Source organism: Rhinopithecus roxellana, chromosome 8 (assembly GCF_007565055.1).
Source record: "Rhinopithecus roxellana isolate Shanxi Qingling chromosome 8, ASM756505v1, whole genome shotgun sequence".
Taxonomy (NCBI): Eukaryota; Metazoa; Chordata; class Mammalia; order Primates; family Cercopithecidae; genus Rhinopithecus; species Rhinopithecus roxellana.
The window spans coordinates 43,442,597-43,455,516 of NC_044556.1; the positions used below are offsets into that span (position 1 = coordinate 43,442,597).

The 12,920-nt window shown below is 56.8% G+C and overlaps 2 protein-coding genes across 5 annotated transcripts in view; both read right to left on the bottom strand.

Annotated features, from left to right (window-relative positions):
- Positions 1-1,317: 1,317 nt before the first annotated feature.
- Positions 1,318-6,241, bottom strand: SLC27A3 (solute carrier family 27 member 3). 3 transcript variants are annotated; one of them, XM_010364753.2, is made up of 10 exons: positions 5,350-6,241; positions 4,791-5,000; positions 4,273-4,431; positions 3,611-3,735; positions 3,134-3,328; positions 2,936-3,026; positions 2,606-2,804; positions 2,270-2,367; positions 2,009-2,139; positions 1,318-1,650 (listed from the first exon to the last, which is right to left on the bottom strand). In XM_010364753.2, exons 1-10 carry the CDS (start codon positions 6,065-6,067, stop codon positions 1,474-1,476), a joined length of 2,103 nt encoding a protein of 700 aa, XP_010363055.2. In that variant the 5' UTR covers positions 6,068-6,241; the 3' UTR covers positions 1,318-1,473. The 3 variants fall into 3 exon arrangements, with proteins under 3 accessions (XP_010363055.2, XP_030791657.1, XP_030791658.1); XM_030935797.1 differs by having other exon boundaries at positions 3,134-3,229; positions 5,350-6,240; XM_030935798.1 differs by lacking the exon at positions 1,318-1,650 and having other exon boundaries at positions 2,221-2,367; positions 5,350-6,240.
- A 1,214-nt stretch (positions 6,242-7,455) lies between these two features.
- The window catches only part of INTS3 (integrator complex subunit 3), a 49,794-nt gene continuing 44,329 nt past the window's right edge, over positions 7,456-12,920 (bottom strand). Inside the window, exons 22-30 of one of the 2 annotated variants that reach the window (XM_010364755.2) lie at positions 12,438-12,506; positions 11,564-11,639; positions 11,180-11,293; positions 10,761-10,809; positions 9,549-9,716; positions 9,095-9,195; positions 8,824-8,896; positions 8,457-8,613; positions 7,456-8,345 (exon numbers count right to left, since the gene is read on the bottom strand). In XM_010364755.2, the coding sequence (XP_010363057.1) occupies positions 8,268-8,345; positions 8,457-8,613; positions 8,824-8,896; positions 9,095-9,195; positions 9,549-9,716; positions 10,761-10,809; positions 11,180-11,293; positions 11,564-11,639; positions 12,438-12,506 (885 nt within the window). In that variant the 3' untranslated portion in view covers positions 7,456-8,267. Of the gene's footprint in view, positions 8,346-8,456; positions 8,614-8,823; positions 9,196-9,548; positions 9,717-10,760; positions 10,810-11,179; positions 11,294-11,563; positions 11,640-12,437; positions 12,507-12,920 lie in introns of both variants that reach the window. The other variant, XM_010364754.2, reaches the window with a different exon arrangement.

A 12,920-nucleotide genomic window follows, 5' to 3' on the forward strand; every position in this document is an offset into this window, starting at 1 on the left:
AAAAAAAAAAAAAATTAGCTGGGTGTGGTGGCGTGCACCTGTAATCCCAGCTACTCGGGAGGCTGAGGCAGGAGAACTGCTTGAACCCGGGAGGTGGAGGTTGCAGTGGGCCGAGATGGCGCCATTGCACTCCAGCCTGGACTACAGGGCGAGACTCCGTCTCTGAATTAAGGTGTGGGAGAGCAGCTGCAGGAGGTGCCCCACTACGAGCCAACAGGCTGCCTACCTGCCCTACCCCCAGGCACACCCTAACTATTGTACTCCTCCTGGGGCAGATTGGAGAGGTGCTCAGAATGAGCTCAATCCCACATTTATTGGACTGTGTGTGAAGATGTCCCCGGCACCTCAGCATGTGCCTTACCTAGTCTGTCAGTGAGGCTGCACCGGGCTTGCATGTGGAAGGGGGCAAGTTGTAAAGTTTTGGAACGGGAGGGCTGGCAATAGAGACCAAGTGTGCCAGTAGGCCATGTCCCCTGACCTCTCATGTTGGGCAGAGGGACTAGAAGGGGAAAGGCAAAGTAGCAGAAAGTTTCAAGGACCCACAGCTCCAAACAGGGGGACTGCAGTTCCTAGGAGAAGCAGGGGCTTCATCATTTCAGGCTTTTAGATGATGAACTTTCTGGACACCTCATTCGGGGGTCGAGAGGCCTTTTTCCTTTTGATTCTCACCATCCCTCCTGCCACCACATGCACCCTGAGCCTCACTCCATGGAGGGGCTTCCATCAAACTCTCCTGCAGTATCTGAGGGTCTCCCCTGGGAACTGCTCCTTCTGGGAATGTCTGACAGTCACCAGGTAGGAGGAGGAACATCTGGAGGCAAGGGCACCCCACTCTTCCCCCTCAAAGATTGGCTTCTCAGAGACAGCTGCGAGGCACAGGGGTATCTTGAGCATCCTTGCCCCCACAGTCAAACACTCGTTTGGACTGGTTAAGACTCTTCCTCAGGCCCGGCCATACCTGATTCTCGGGGAGCAGTTTGGGCTGGCTGTGGGGGGCAGCATTTCTGTGTGCCTCTGTCCGCCTCTGCCCTTTGAGCCAACCCCTCGGGTCCTCCAGTTCCCAAGACAGAGCAGTGGGAGCCTGGCACTGGAAGAGTAAAACTAGAGTGAGCTACACAGGAACACAGACAAACATCAGTAACCAGAGGTTCTCCAAGGACAAGGGTCACACAGGATCTCCTGAGAGGAAAACACCAAGGTCCAGATACGGGACTCTGGCCCACAGCCAGTCAGGGCAGGAACGTGTGGCCTGTGGCTCCACGCCAGGAGAAAACTCTCGAGGAAAAAGCAGTTCCACAGAGAGATAAAGACAGATACTGTAGATCAGAAAGACAGCTGGGTCTGCTCTAGCCACATTTATTACAAAATAGTGACCGCAGTTCCGGTATAGCAAAGGTCCCTGACAGCCCAGCACCCCTGCCATGGCCCCACCCCACAGAGTCCTTCTCTCAGGTGCCTCAGGTGTGGAAGGTCTCAGATTCGAAGGTCCCCTGCCAGGAGGGCGCTGTACCGGGCAGGTGTGAGGGGCAGGTAGGCACCTGCAGCCTGGTCCAGAATGTACAGTGGGTCGGACAGGGTGCTGGGGTCGAAGCCCTCCTCTGCCATCCGGACTTTCTGCTGTTTGAAGGTCTCTGTGGTGGCCAAAGACTCCTGGGGACAGGAGGAAGGGTCAGAGGGAGTTGGAGGGAAGGGGACTCTGCCCAGCTGGTTCAGGGGAGTTGCCTGAATTTTGTTAAGGAGCAAATCTGGGGAAAGGGAGTGTGAGGTCAAGGTTAAGGGGAGGAGGTGACAGGGAGGAGAAAGAGCCAGGCCAGGAGAAGGCAGGGATAAGGAAAGAAGTGGGGTGAAGAGCGTATGCCTCCGTGTTTTTTCTCTTCACGGAGTGTATTACGTTGGGGGCCCCTTTGTAGAGTTTGGGAGCCATCAAACTCCCAAAGCTGATACATGGGGTGGATATGTGGAGAGAGGATATATGAGGTGAGGGGCTGCGGGGGTAGTGGCTGGTTACCTGGAGCCTGAGGAATCGGGGCCGGGCATAAGGTGGCAAATTCTCAGACACGTGGGTGTAGAGCTGCATAAGGTCCAAAGAGTGGGGGGGACGCAGAACCAGGGCTGCCATTCCAGCCCTGCCTTCATGCCCTGATGGGTGTGGGAGACAGAGTGAGCCCCTCCATGGCTGACCACCATGAAGGCCTCGTGCTCCCTGCGCCCAAGTATTACCAATTCGGGGTGGTGGCTGGGTGCCTCCCCCACCTTCCATGCCAAGCACCTGGCACAGTGACTCCATAGACGTTCACCTCCTGAAGAAAATCCAGGGCCTCAAAGACCTCTGCCACCTCGGTTGTGGCCACATTCTCCCCCTTCCACCTGTCAGAGAGCAGAGATCTGAAACTGGGAGTCAGGGGTCAGGGCCTCATGGACTTGGTGGGGAGATGAGGTCAGAGGTCGGCGTGCCAGACTGTCACAGGGATGAAATGGTGAGATCTGAGAATGAGAGATTAGCTGAGGACCCGGGTTGAGGTGGCAGATCAGGGAGTTGAGGTTCAGAAGCTTTGGATCACAGAGATCAGATGTCCAGGATGAAGAACCAGTTATGGACAGATACCTGAAGGTGTCTCCAGTACGATCATGGAAGCGGAGAAAACCTTGGTCATCGCAGACCAGCAGGTCCCCAGTGTTGAAGAAAACATCCCCAGGCCGGAAGACATCCTTTAGCAACTTCCCCTGGGCCAGCTCTGGCCCCCCAGCGTAGCCCAGGAATGGGGACTGCTGGCTTATCGGGGCCACCAGCAGCCCTGGCTCACCTGGCAGAGTCACCAGGGTCAGGAGTGCTGTCACCTTTCCCAGAGCCTCCTGCCCCCATCCACCCGTCTCCAATTCCAGTTCTCCTGTGCCAGCTTCAGCACCTCGCCCACCCCACCAGAACACCACCAACCTGGAGATGTGGCCACACAGTGCCCCCGGGGGTCCCGAATCGGTTCTCCTAGGGTGACATCATAGCGAATCAAGGAGAAGGGGAAGATATGCTGGGGAAAGGGAGACCCAGGTACTGAATCATTGCAGTCACACGAGCCCCCTCTCCTGCCAGCCCTCTGCTGTTCCACGGGTTCTCAGTTTCCTCTCTGCCCCTCACCTTGTAAAGCCAGGAAGCACGCCCCACAGCGCCCTGCTGTCCTGTGTAGTTGATGGTGGCCACGTTGCCCTCTGTCAGTCCATACGTCTCCAGCACCTGCAGGGGCCCAAAGCGCCGCACAAAACGCTCCCAGGTGTCTGGGCGCAGCCCGCTGCCCACTACCAGCCGGACCTTATGGCCATGTTCTGCCTTGCTCTGAGATGAGTGGGAGAGGGGCCGGAGCTTCAGCACCAAGATGCCTGCTCCCCGCAGTGAATTCCTGTTCTCCATTCACCAGAATCCCCCCCACTGGGACCTCCCTCAGAGGCCATAAGCGTCCGATGGCCTAGGCCATCTCCGGCTCCTTATCTTACACTGCCATTTCCTTCTTCCTGCTTCTCCCTCCAACTCCCTGTCTCAGTGTCTCCTGTCAACTGTCCTGTTCCCCGTGAGCTAGCCCTGTGTCAGCAGCTCTGCCCAGGATCTGTGCCCACGCACCAGGGGCTGGTTGACAAGGTATCGACACAACTCCCCAATGTACTGGAACACGGTCACCCTGTGCTGCTGGCAATCTTCCCAGAACTGACCAGCCGAGAACTTGGACTTCAGCACCACTGTGGCCCCTGCCAGAAGTGGGAAGTAGGGAAGAAGGAAGGAGGTAAGATTAGGAGCAGAGTGGGGAGCCTGAGCCCCTCTTTCCAGACCCCAGCCTTCACTGTAGTCATTCCCCGGGAAGGGCCCACTGTGGGAGTCACACCGTCAGGAAGCTGTGCTGGCCCTCTCTCCCCTCCCCTGGCCCGTCCCCAGCCTTGGAAGAGGTGAATGCCCTTTCCCTACTTCCCAGCCCCAAAGATCCCATCCTCCACACTCTCACCTCCTTGTCTCTCTCTCCCTCTTCTCTATTTGCCTGTTCCTGGACTGACAGTCCTTCCCTGCCTTTGATCCTGCAGCCTGGAGTTATGTGGTTATATGGCCCCCCTGCCCCGTTCCTCAGTCTGTAGGTCTAGGCAGGTAACATTGCCCCATTGTAGAGCTCTTGGTGAGTAGGGCTCTGCCCCATCTGTCCTCTAGATTATCTACCCTGGAGGACTCACAGTATAGTAGGTGCTTAATAAATGTCTGCTGGATGAATTAATGAAGGTGGGGTTGGGGAGACTGACCAATGCCCAAGCAGCCCACAACACCCAGCAGGGAGCCGGACATGTGGTAGAGTGGGAGTGCGAGGTAGATCACATCTTCCTGGTGGACACCACACAGCTGGTAGAAGCCCTGGCATTGCAGGATCTTCAGATGACTGATCCGAGCAGCCTTGGGGAGGCCTGTGGGGTGGCAGTTGTGGGGTGATCAGGGGAAGGGTGGACTCCAAGCTCTACCTATCTGTTTGCACCCCCACTGGGTTTCCCACAGAAAGAGGTGGACGCAGGACAGAAGCTGAGGATGGAGACCAGGCTGTCCTGGAAATCTGGGTGGTCTGGGGGAGGTGGAGAAATGAGTAGGAGGTGAAGGGACTGGGGAGTGAAATGATGAAGAGAAAAAGGAAGTGCCAATGAAATCAGCATCCTGTCTGGGGGTTTTGAAGGAGTGGTCTGGGAGCTGAGGAGGTCCCAGTCTCTGTTCCCAGAACCCTGCCTTCCTCTGCCTTAGTTTCGGGGAGCTAAGTATGGTGCCCGGCTCTCACCCGTGGTGCCAGAGGTAAAGATGTACAGGCACGTGTCTGTTACGCTCTGGGGGGAAGAGAGGTATCCTGGCACTGGCCCATCCATTTCAGCGGACACTTCAGCCAGCAAATCGCTAATTCCAGCAGGGTGGGTTCCTGGGCCTGCAGCCCACAGGTGAAGCCCCATGGCTCTCAGGGCGGGCAGGTCCGGCTCCAGGGACTCCAGAAACTCTGGAAGGGTGGGAAAGCACAGCGCCGGGGCCCTGGCTCTACCTAGAAGAGCCTATGACCCATGTGCCCTCCCCATCCGAGCCCACACTGCTCTTGGGTGAGGGTGAAGGGTATGAACATTCTATCTTGGGTCTGAGGCCTGGAACTCGACTCCTTGGGGATCCTTGGGGCACCAAAGATTCAGCCTCATCCCTTTGCAAACCCGGAGACTCCTAGCTCCACTCACTTTCGAACCCCAAGGGATAGTCGGCTTCTTCCCAGGCCCAGGGATGAATCCAAGCCCTTCTGCGGTCCCCGACACGCCCCCTTCTGTGGCTGGCCGCGCCTTAGTTCGGCGCTCCAGCCTTACCTGGCGCCAGCACCAGCGCGCGCGCGCCGCAGCTGCGGAGGCAGTGCAGCAGGGGGCCCCGGCGCAGGGCGGTGGGCACAAAGGCCGTGCGCAGGCCAGCCTTGGCCAGCCCGAACCAGAGCCACAGAAACTCCGGGCCGCCGGGGAGGAGCAGCGCCACGGTTGCTCCAGGTGCCAGAAGGGCGGCGGCTCCTCCACCTCTGGCCGCACCGTTCCCTCCAGCAAGCCCCGCGCCGCTTCCGGCCGCTGCATCTCCGGCTCCCGGCGCCGCCCGCTCGCCTTCTCCAGCGCTCCGCGTGCCACTGTCGCCGCCGCCGGGACCCCCGTCCCAGCCTAGCGCACGTAGGAAGGCGCGTGCAGCCCTGTTACTCTCGCGCTCCGCCTCCGAGTAGCTAAAGCGCCGCGAGCCGTGAATGAGAAAGGTGTGCGCGGGGCGCTGCCGGGCCAGTTCCGCGAGGCGCCAGGCCAGGCTGCAGCCCGCCTCGGGACCTTCCGGGTCGGCGGCAGCCGCGGCCAGGGCGCGAGCTCGAAGAGCCCATTTGCAGCGCAGGGCGCGCAGCGCAAAGGCCAAGTCCGCCGGGAGCCAGCGCAATTGCGGCCAGAGGTGTAGCTTCAGCAGCAGCAGCGGTAGCAACAGCAGCAGGGGCAGCAGCAGGAGGGCAGCCATGGAGCCCGCTTCTTCCGTCGGCACCGTCTGGTTCCAGCCGCTAGCAAACATCCCTGTTCCTCCCTCCCGAAAACCTAGGGCCTTTGGTTCTAGCCGAGACCTCTCCTTCCCGGGAGCGCGCGTGCGCTGGCACACGCCCCTTCCCACCCAAGCCCCCACCACTCCCCACGGGCGGAGAGCAGAAACCCGGGAGGAGTGCGGGTGTGGGGCGGCCCCGGACTCCCAGCCCTCCCCACAGCCTACGCTCCGCCCTAGGCGCGCTCCCTCCCGGACTGCTCGCGGCTCGCACCCTACCAGGTCCGGGGCGGTGCTCGCGCCTCCCCTCAATCCCAGGGTTATGTCTGTCTTCTAAGTTCTTTCTCGGTTTGGGCGGTTTAGGCATCTGGCTAATCTCTAGAGTCCAGGCCTGATAGCCAGGGCTTTTGGATCGCAGTCCATCTTCCCCTCAATGTTTCTCATTTTCCCGTGAAGGGAAGGTACCATCGCTCTCTCCCAAAAGAATGAAGAACTTGGCCCCTGGCCCATTTGGTTCTGCAAGTCCCAGCAGGATAGGCAGGCCCATCCCCTCCTGCCAGCCGCAACCCCAGGGGATGGGTGGGGGCTGAGAGTTAAAATAGGGGAAAGGTGGAAACCCAGACTGCCAGATTTCTGAGGGGCCACAACAGAGGCCCCTCCCTTTGGGCAAGGGTACAATAATTGGGGCCTGTCAGCAAATGCTCTCCATCCTGGTTTTAATTGGGGCAGAGGAAACTGGGGAAGGAGAGAGGAAGGAAAAAGGCCTCTGGTGGTTTAGACCTTCAAAGGAAGGAACAGCAGTGATGAGAGAGGGGAGAACCTGGATTCTGTAAAAAGACAAATTTTCAGGGTGAAGAGGAGCAGCTCTGTGCAGTTCACCCAAACTTCACTCCTCAGTCCGCCTCCATTCTCCCTGGATAGCGGGGGAACAACAGCATAGCCAAAGAACTCTCCTCTGCTGGTTCACATGGCCCAGCAAGTGGCCAGACTGTGGAAGGAAGAGCATCTCTATCCCACCCTGGTATCCGAACTTTATCTCCAGATACAGTTGTCCCTGGAGACCAAGCTGGAGTATCCCTCCCGTCAAGTAGGGAGTCCTCCGGCAGTTGTTGGTAGGCACACAGACTTCAACTGGAGGATGACAGACCTTTTGGAAGCCTCATTTCTTGAGAAATGAGAAAGGACAGGCCTCATCCTACAGGGGATGGTTCTGCATAGATAGGTCAGCGCCTGGCTCCCACCTCCAGTGGCAGCAGGAAGGATGGGTAGGGGCCAAAGCCAAGTCCCTTCTGCTCTAGACAAAAGTGGGGGCAGAACAGGAAGGGAAAGGGGGATGTTCTGAGGTTACAAGTAGCGATGCCAATCAAATCAAGACCAAGCTATACATGCACGGGGCAAACGCCAGCAGACACTCCAGCACAAAAGACATTCTGGCTTGTTTTATTGTCATTTAAAAACAACTTTTAAGACACGATTATCTCTGCCAAAAAAAGAAAAAAAAACAAAAAAAAAAAAACCCAGATTCAAGGAAATGGGATCATTTGACAGTTCTGTGAAACTTGCCTCTGGGACTCCCTGGACTCTGGTGTAGCTTGAGGTGCCAACATCAGGCCAACCTAAGCCTCCAGGGCACACCACATGGGGCTGTGGCCATCCTTTCAGACTCCTTTCTGAATGCTTGCGGCATCTGCCCCATGATTAGGAATGGACACCCTGACCACGTCACAGATGCCCACTTCACACTGGCATGTGGATAGTGACTATAAAACACCCCTTCAGAACAAACCAAGACCCGAAGGGGGAAGCGGGAAGGGACTCCCACACACTGAGTCTCTGCTCGTATCCCAGCTTCTCTGGCCAGCTGCCCCTTTGTCATTTCCCTTCTTTGTTGCAATGGCTCCTTGGGAGACTGGGGGAGGAGACTGGGGAAGGGCCTTGCCTGGGGGCTGAGGACTTCCACTATGGTCTGATTTTACAGAGCCTCTGGCTTCAGTCAGATCCCAAATATCACTGGGAACAGCAGTGTGAGGGGCTGGAGGCCCCAGGAGGGAAGGGGCTAGGAGCTGCATGGCAGCTTCTCAAACTCAGCCAGAGGAGAAAGCTCCTCCTTCCACTGGGGGAGCTTGGGGATGCGACAAGGGTGTTTCCCCTGCAATCTCCCCAGCCTCTATTAACCTTTGAATCACCAAGGAGGAGAAAGCAATCCAGCTGGGGTTGGGATGGGGAATGCAGGGCCTCAGTCACTGTCAGAGCCCACTGCAGAGGACCCTTTTCGTTTCCGCTTGGTAGGCTTCGGTTTCGTGTCTTCCTCCTCCTGGAAGAGATGGGAGGGGAAATGGGAAGTTACCAGCCTGGGGAGCTGCTGGTGCCGACTCCACCTGCACCCAGTGCTCCTTTTCCCCCTGTGCACTGGCTGGGCTCTCACCGAAGCACTGCTGGAGCCTGACTCTTCTTCAGCATTGGGGGGCTGTGTGGCATTCTTACGACTTCGAGGGCTGGACAGAGCTGCTTTTCGCCGGCTCTTGGGTGGCTTGGTGGAAGAGTCCTCATATTCCTCCGCCAGGGAGAAGAGATCACTGAACCTAAGGAAAAGGAGCAGGAGCTCTGAGTGGGAGCCTACTGCTCCTATGGCACCTCCCATCCTCTTCTCTGCCCCCAGGCCTAGGCCTCTTTTTCTTCAACCCTGGACCCTAAGGTCTTGCTGGCCATTACATTTATGTCCCTAGCAGGCTTCCTCTCCCTTAGGCTCTTCCCCTACTACTTTCCAAGGCCCAAAGTGGCAGGAGCCTCACTTCATCTTGTGGGCTTCGTCACAGCTCGCCTGGACATGCTGCAGCGCCTGGAGAATTGGGGTCTGGCTAAAAACTAGAGGAAGAAAAGGGAGAGTAGGGAAGGAAAAACCATCAGATGTCTGGGAGCTTATTAAATAGCACCCAAAGGTTGTTTTATCCCCAGTGTGGGTTGTGGCCCCGAGTGTCCTGCCCCTGCCCCCAGCCTGGCTCCAGGCATAGTCTGGGCCAGGGCAGCACCGTCTACACTGGACGCCGAGGGTGGAAGGCATACAGTTCTGCTTGGTGTTGGTCAGGTTGAGCCGCAGGTTGTCCAAGTGCTCCAGGATCTGCTCCAGAGTCAGCTGGGCCAGCTTGCTGCTAGAGCTCCTCAGGCTGTGCAGGAATCACCAGAGCCAGAGTCTGAGTGCGGGAGGGTTCCAGAGTGCAAGACACCCTCCACCCGCCAGGGCCCCCTTAAGACAGAGGCAGCCTACATGGGAAGCAGGATAGGCAGGCTGGGAGGGCTGGGGTCAGGTGAGAAAGGTGTGCCTAGAGCAGGGGATCCTGGCCACAGGGGCACTGGAAGATGGGGAGAAGGGGCCACAGTGGTCTCGCATGCCATGTGGCTTCGGACCACTAGATGTCGCCCACAAACCAGGCTGGGACAGCACCAGCCCCCACCACCACCGGGCAGCAGTCCCTGCAGACCGCCATGGCCTGGAGGGTAGACAGGGACTGTGTCCCACCTCTGTCTCTTGCGAGGCAAGCTGTTGTTCTTGATGAGCAGGGACTTGATGTGCTCGGCCAGCAGCTCGTCATGTTTCATGCACCAGTGCCGCAGGATGCTGGTGGTGAACTGGTCGTCAGGATGGCAGGGCCGGCTCAGCACCATCTTCACCATCTCCTCACTGGGCCTGGGGGAGGAAGGGGGCACTGGGTGCTGCTTGCACAGTGGCCACAGGGCATGCTGGGTCTCTCCCACTTATTTCCCAAACCCCGGCCTCCCTACCCACCCACTACTCTCACATCCCTCTCCCTCTTCTCCTTAGGCCAAGGAATGCCTGGTTTCATCCTCTGTGGAAGCCAGGAGAGGAGAAGTGAGATTCTTCACTTGCTGTAGTAGGAGAAGGTGTGTGCGTGTGTGTGTTGGGAAGGAGAACCCTCAGTTCTCCCCTGGAACAGTCAGGGAGTGGGCCTGGGAGGCAGAAGCACAAGCATATGACATGCAGATGCTCCCCTACCCCTACCCTGCTAGAGCTGTGGGCCAACCTGGCTTCCAGCTGGAGGAAGGGGGCAGGAGAGGGTTGTGAAGCCACAGCCCCACACAGCCTCCAAGCTTCCCTCTTCCTCTAGGATACTCTGCACCATTTCTAGTCTCTCAGGCAGGGAGCAGAAAGGGTGGAAGGAAGGCAGAAAGGTAGGAAGGATAAGATACACAGCTGCTGCCCCATTTATCGGGGGATGTTGCTAAAGCGGCTTTGCGGGAAGAGGGGGCTGCCACCCTCTCCCTCTCTGCCCCACCCTGTCAAGGCACAATGGGTCCAGCTGGCTCTGCTCTGCACAGGGTGAGGGTGAGGATGGTGCGTGACCCCTCTACCCTGACCCTCCCTCCTCTTGGATTAGCTGTGCAGTGGCCGCAGGAGCATGGGGTGGCGGGGGCGGGGAGCAGGAGCCACCAGGGATTAGAACTGCTGTGGCAGCAGGAAACAGGGATGTCCGGTCCCCACCTCCCTACCTCCGAGGGCAGCTCCTGGTGGGCAGGGGGGTAAAGTCGAGAGGAAGCCCAGATCCCAGGGGAGCTGCTCATTTGTAAGTCACGTTGGGGGAAGGGCAGAATAAGCAGATGTTAACGACAGGAAAAAATATGGCAATAAGGAGCAGGACAGAAGCCCTTTAGATCACAGCAGCTCTTGGGATGTTAAAACTGAGGGCTAAAGAGCCCCAGAAGTGGAACTCACTTTTCTCTTCGGAGTTGAAGCAGTAGGCAGGACAGGGCCTCTGGGTGCTCTGTGAGGGAAGGGCAGAGGCTGTTCAGGGGAAGGTATGATTCCAGGATGGAATCTGGGGACCTCTGTCATCCCCCAACAGCTACTGGAGGGAATAAGGACAGTCTTTGATGAGGAGCCAGGAAGAATCCCCTACCCCACTCCTATTAGTCCCTGAGCCACCTGAGCCCCAGCCCAGAGCCTGGCTCATAGTGGACCCACAGGACTCATCTAAGGAACAAAAGTGGCTGACAGGGAGCCTGCCCTTGTGCACTTTGGTGGGAAGGAGGACAATGGATCTGGGCTCATCCTAGAAGCCTAGGCCTCAGCCTTGCCCTAGCTATATAGGAAGTGTCATGTCTGATGTGCTCCCTACCTATAAACCTACTCACCCTTGTATTTGAGGTGCTGCAGGATGGGGATTATGGTCTCCAGGGGAATATTGTGGGCCAGAAAGAGCTGCCAGGCACAATACTGCTCAAAGGTCTCCCAGTCTAGGCTCTGAACTGGAAGAGACAAAAGAAACATCTCTCTCAAGAACACACACATACATACACCTCTAATCCACTGACTACCAACCAGCACCCCAAGCAGGGATGTTACAGAGGTAGGACAGATCCAGAAAGACACTGCCCCAGACCACACCAGGGTGGAGTACAGTTCTGTCCCCTTAACTTCCCAGCCCCAGAACCAGCTTTCCAGATAGTGTAAAATACATAGGACTGACACCCTGCCCTCCTCTCCTCTCCCAGGTACCTAAAGGTTTGATCACTTACTAAGTATGTTGAGAACTGAGTCTTTTCGAAACATAACCAGGTTACCCATCATCACGTGGCAGACCAGCTCCTGGAGCTAAGGAGGTGGAGGAAGGAGGCAGAACCCATCAGCTCTGAAAGGGGCCAGGAAGCTAGTATGGACGGGGACGCAGGAGGGCTCATAAGGGGGAAAAAAAATTAGAAGAAGTGAAGGCCCAGTTTAAAGGAATGGTAAGGAGATGGCACACAACGAATGCTGCCGTCTCTGAAGGATGAAGGGGCTGATAAAGTAGCCACAGGCCTGAGCGGGAACCTTAGGACTATTTTGGGCAAAAGTAGTTACAGCCTTGGTCTGAGCCTGAGAAGGATAGGACCCTGAGAGGCTGGGCTCTAGATGTAGGTCGGGCAGGGTAAAGACAAAAGGAGGAGGATTCTTGGGTGCTAAACTTCCTCTTTTATGAATGGGAACTAAGTGGAGAGGAGGAGAAATGGGATCCCAGTATAGGCCTGAGAAGGACCCGAGCAAAGCTACAGCCTCTCGGGGACCTACGCATGGTAAAAAGGGCAAATAGAAATGGTCTGACCATTTTCATTCTAAGTCAAAGGAAAGACCAGTTGAGAGCTAAAACCACAACCCCCTCAGCTTTTGCTGTGGAACAGGAGTGCCCAAAGAATATGGAGAATAAGGGGAACTCCAGGCAGGATTGGCCTAACCTCAGCCTGCCTTGCTTGGGCTCCACTTTTCCTTCTCAGGCCCCATGGCTGAAAGTGCACATCACTGTAGTCAGGAGGGAGCATGGGCTCCCTGTCTGCAGGCCTGGAGGGAGAGCAGAGGCCCTATTCCCCTAATGCTGCCTCCCAGACCTTTCTGGGGAGGTCAGAGCTCAATATTCACCTGTGCAGAGTCAATAACAGCCACGATCATGTTCAGCAGCTCTCCGCTCCTCAAGGTTTCATCTGGAAACTAAATGGAAAAGAGAGGGGAAAAGTCCTGGGTAGGCTCCTCAGCTTTCATCCCATAACCCACTCTCCTTCCTTATTACATCTCAAGGTTTGACTGGGTCAGCCAGACACAGGCCCAAAAATAAACCGCTAAACAGAGATCCAACAGCTATGATGCTGGAAGACTTTGAGAACTTGAAGACCCCAAGTGTTGTTATTTACGTGTGCACACCATCAGGGGTGTGGGTTTTCTCTGATAGTTCCCACAGTGTGTGTACAGAAAGGAATGGGGAACTACTAGAGATAAAGCCAGAGCTGAGAGGACTGGCCATGATGCCTGATTCTGTGTGGGAGCAGCGGTAGAATAAATATTTGCATCCCTGGCAGCAAAGAAGTCCAACCTGTGCTGACCTTTGGCCAAAGAGGTGGTGTAGAG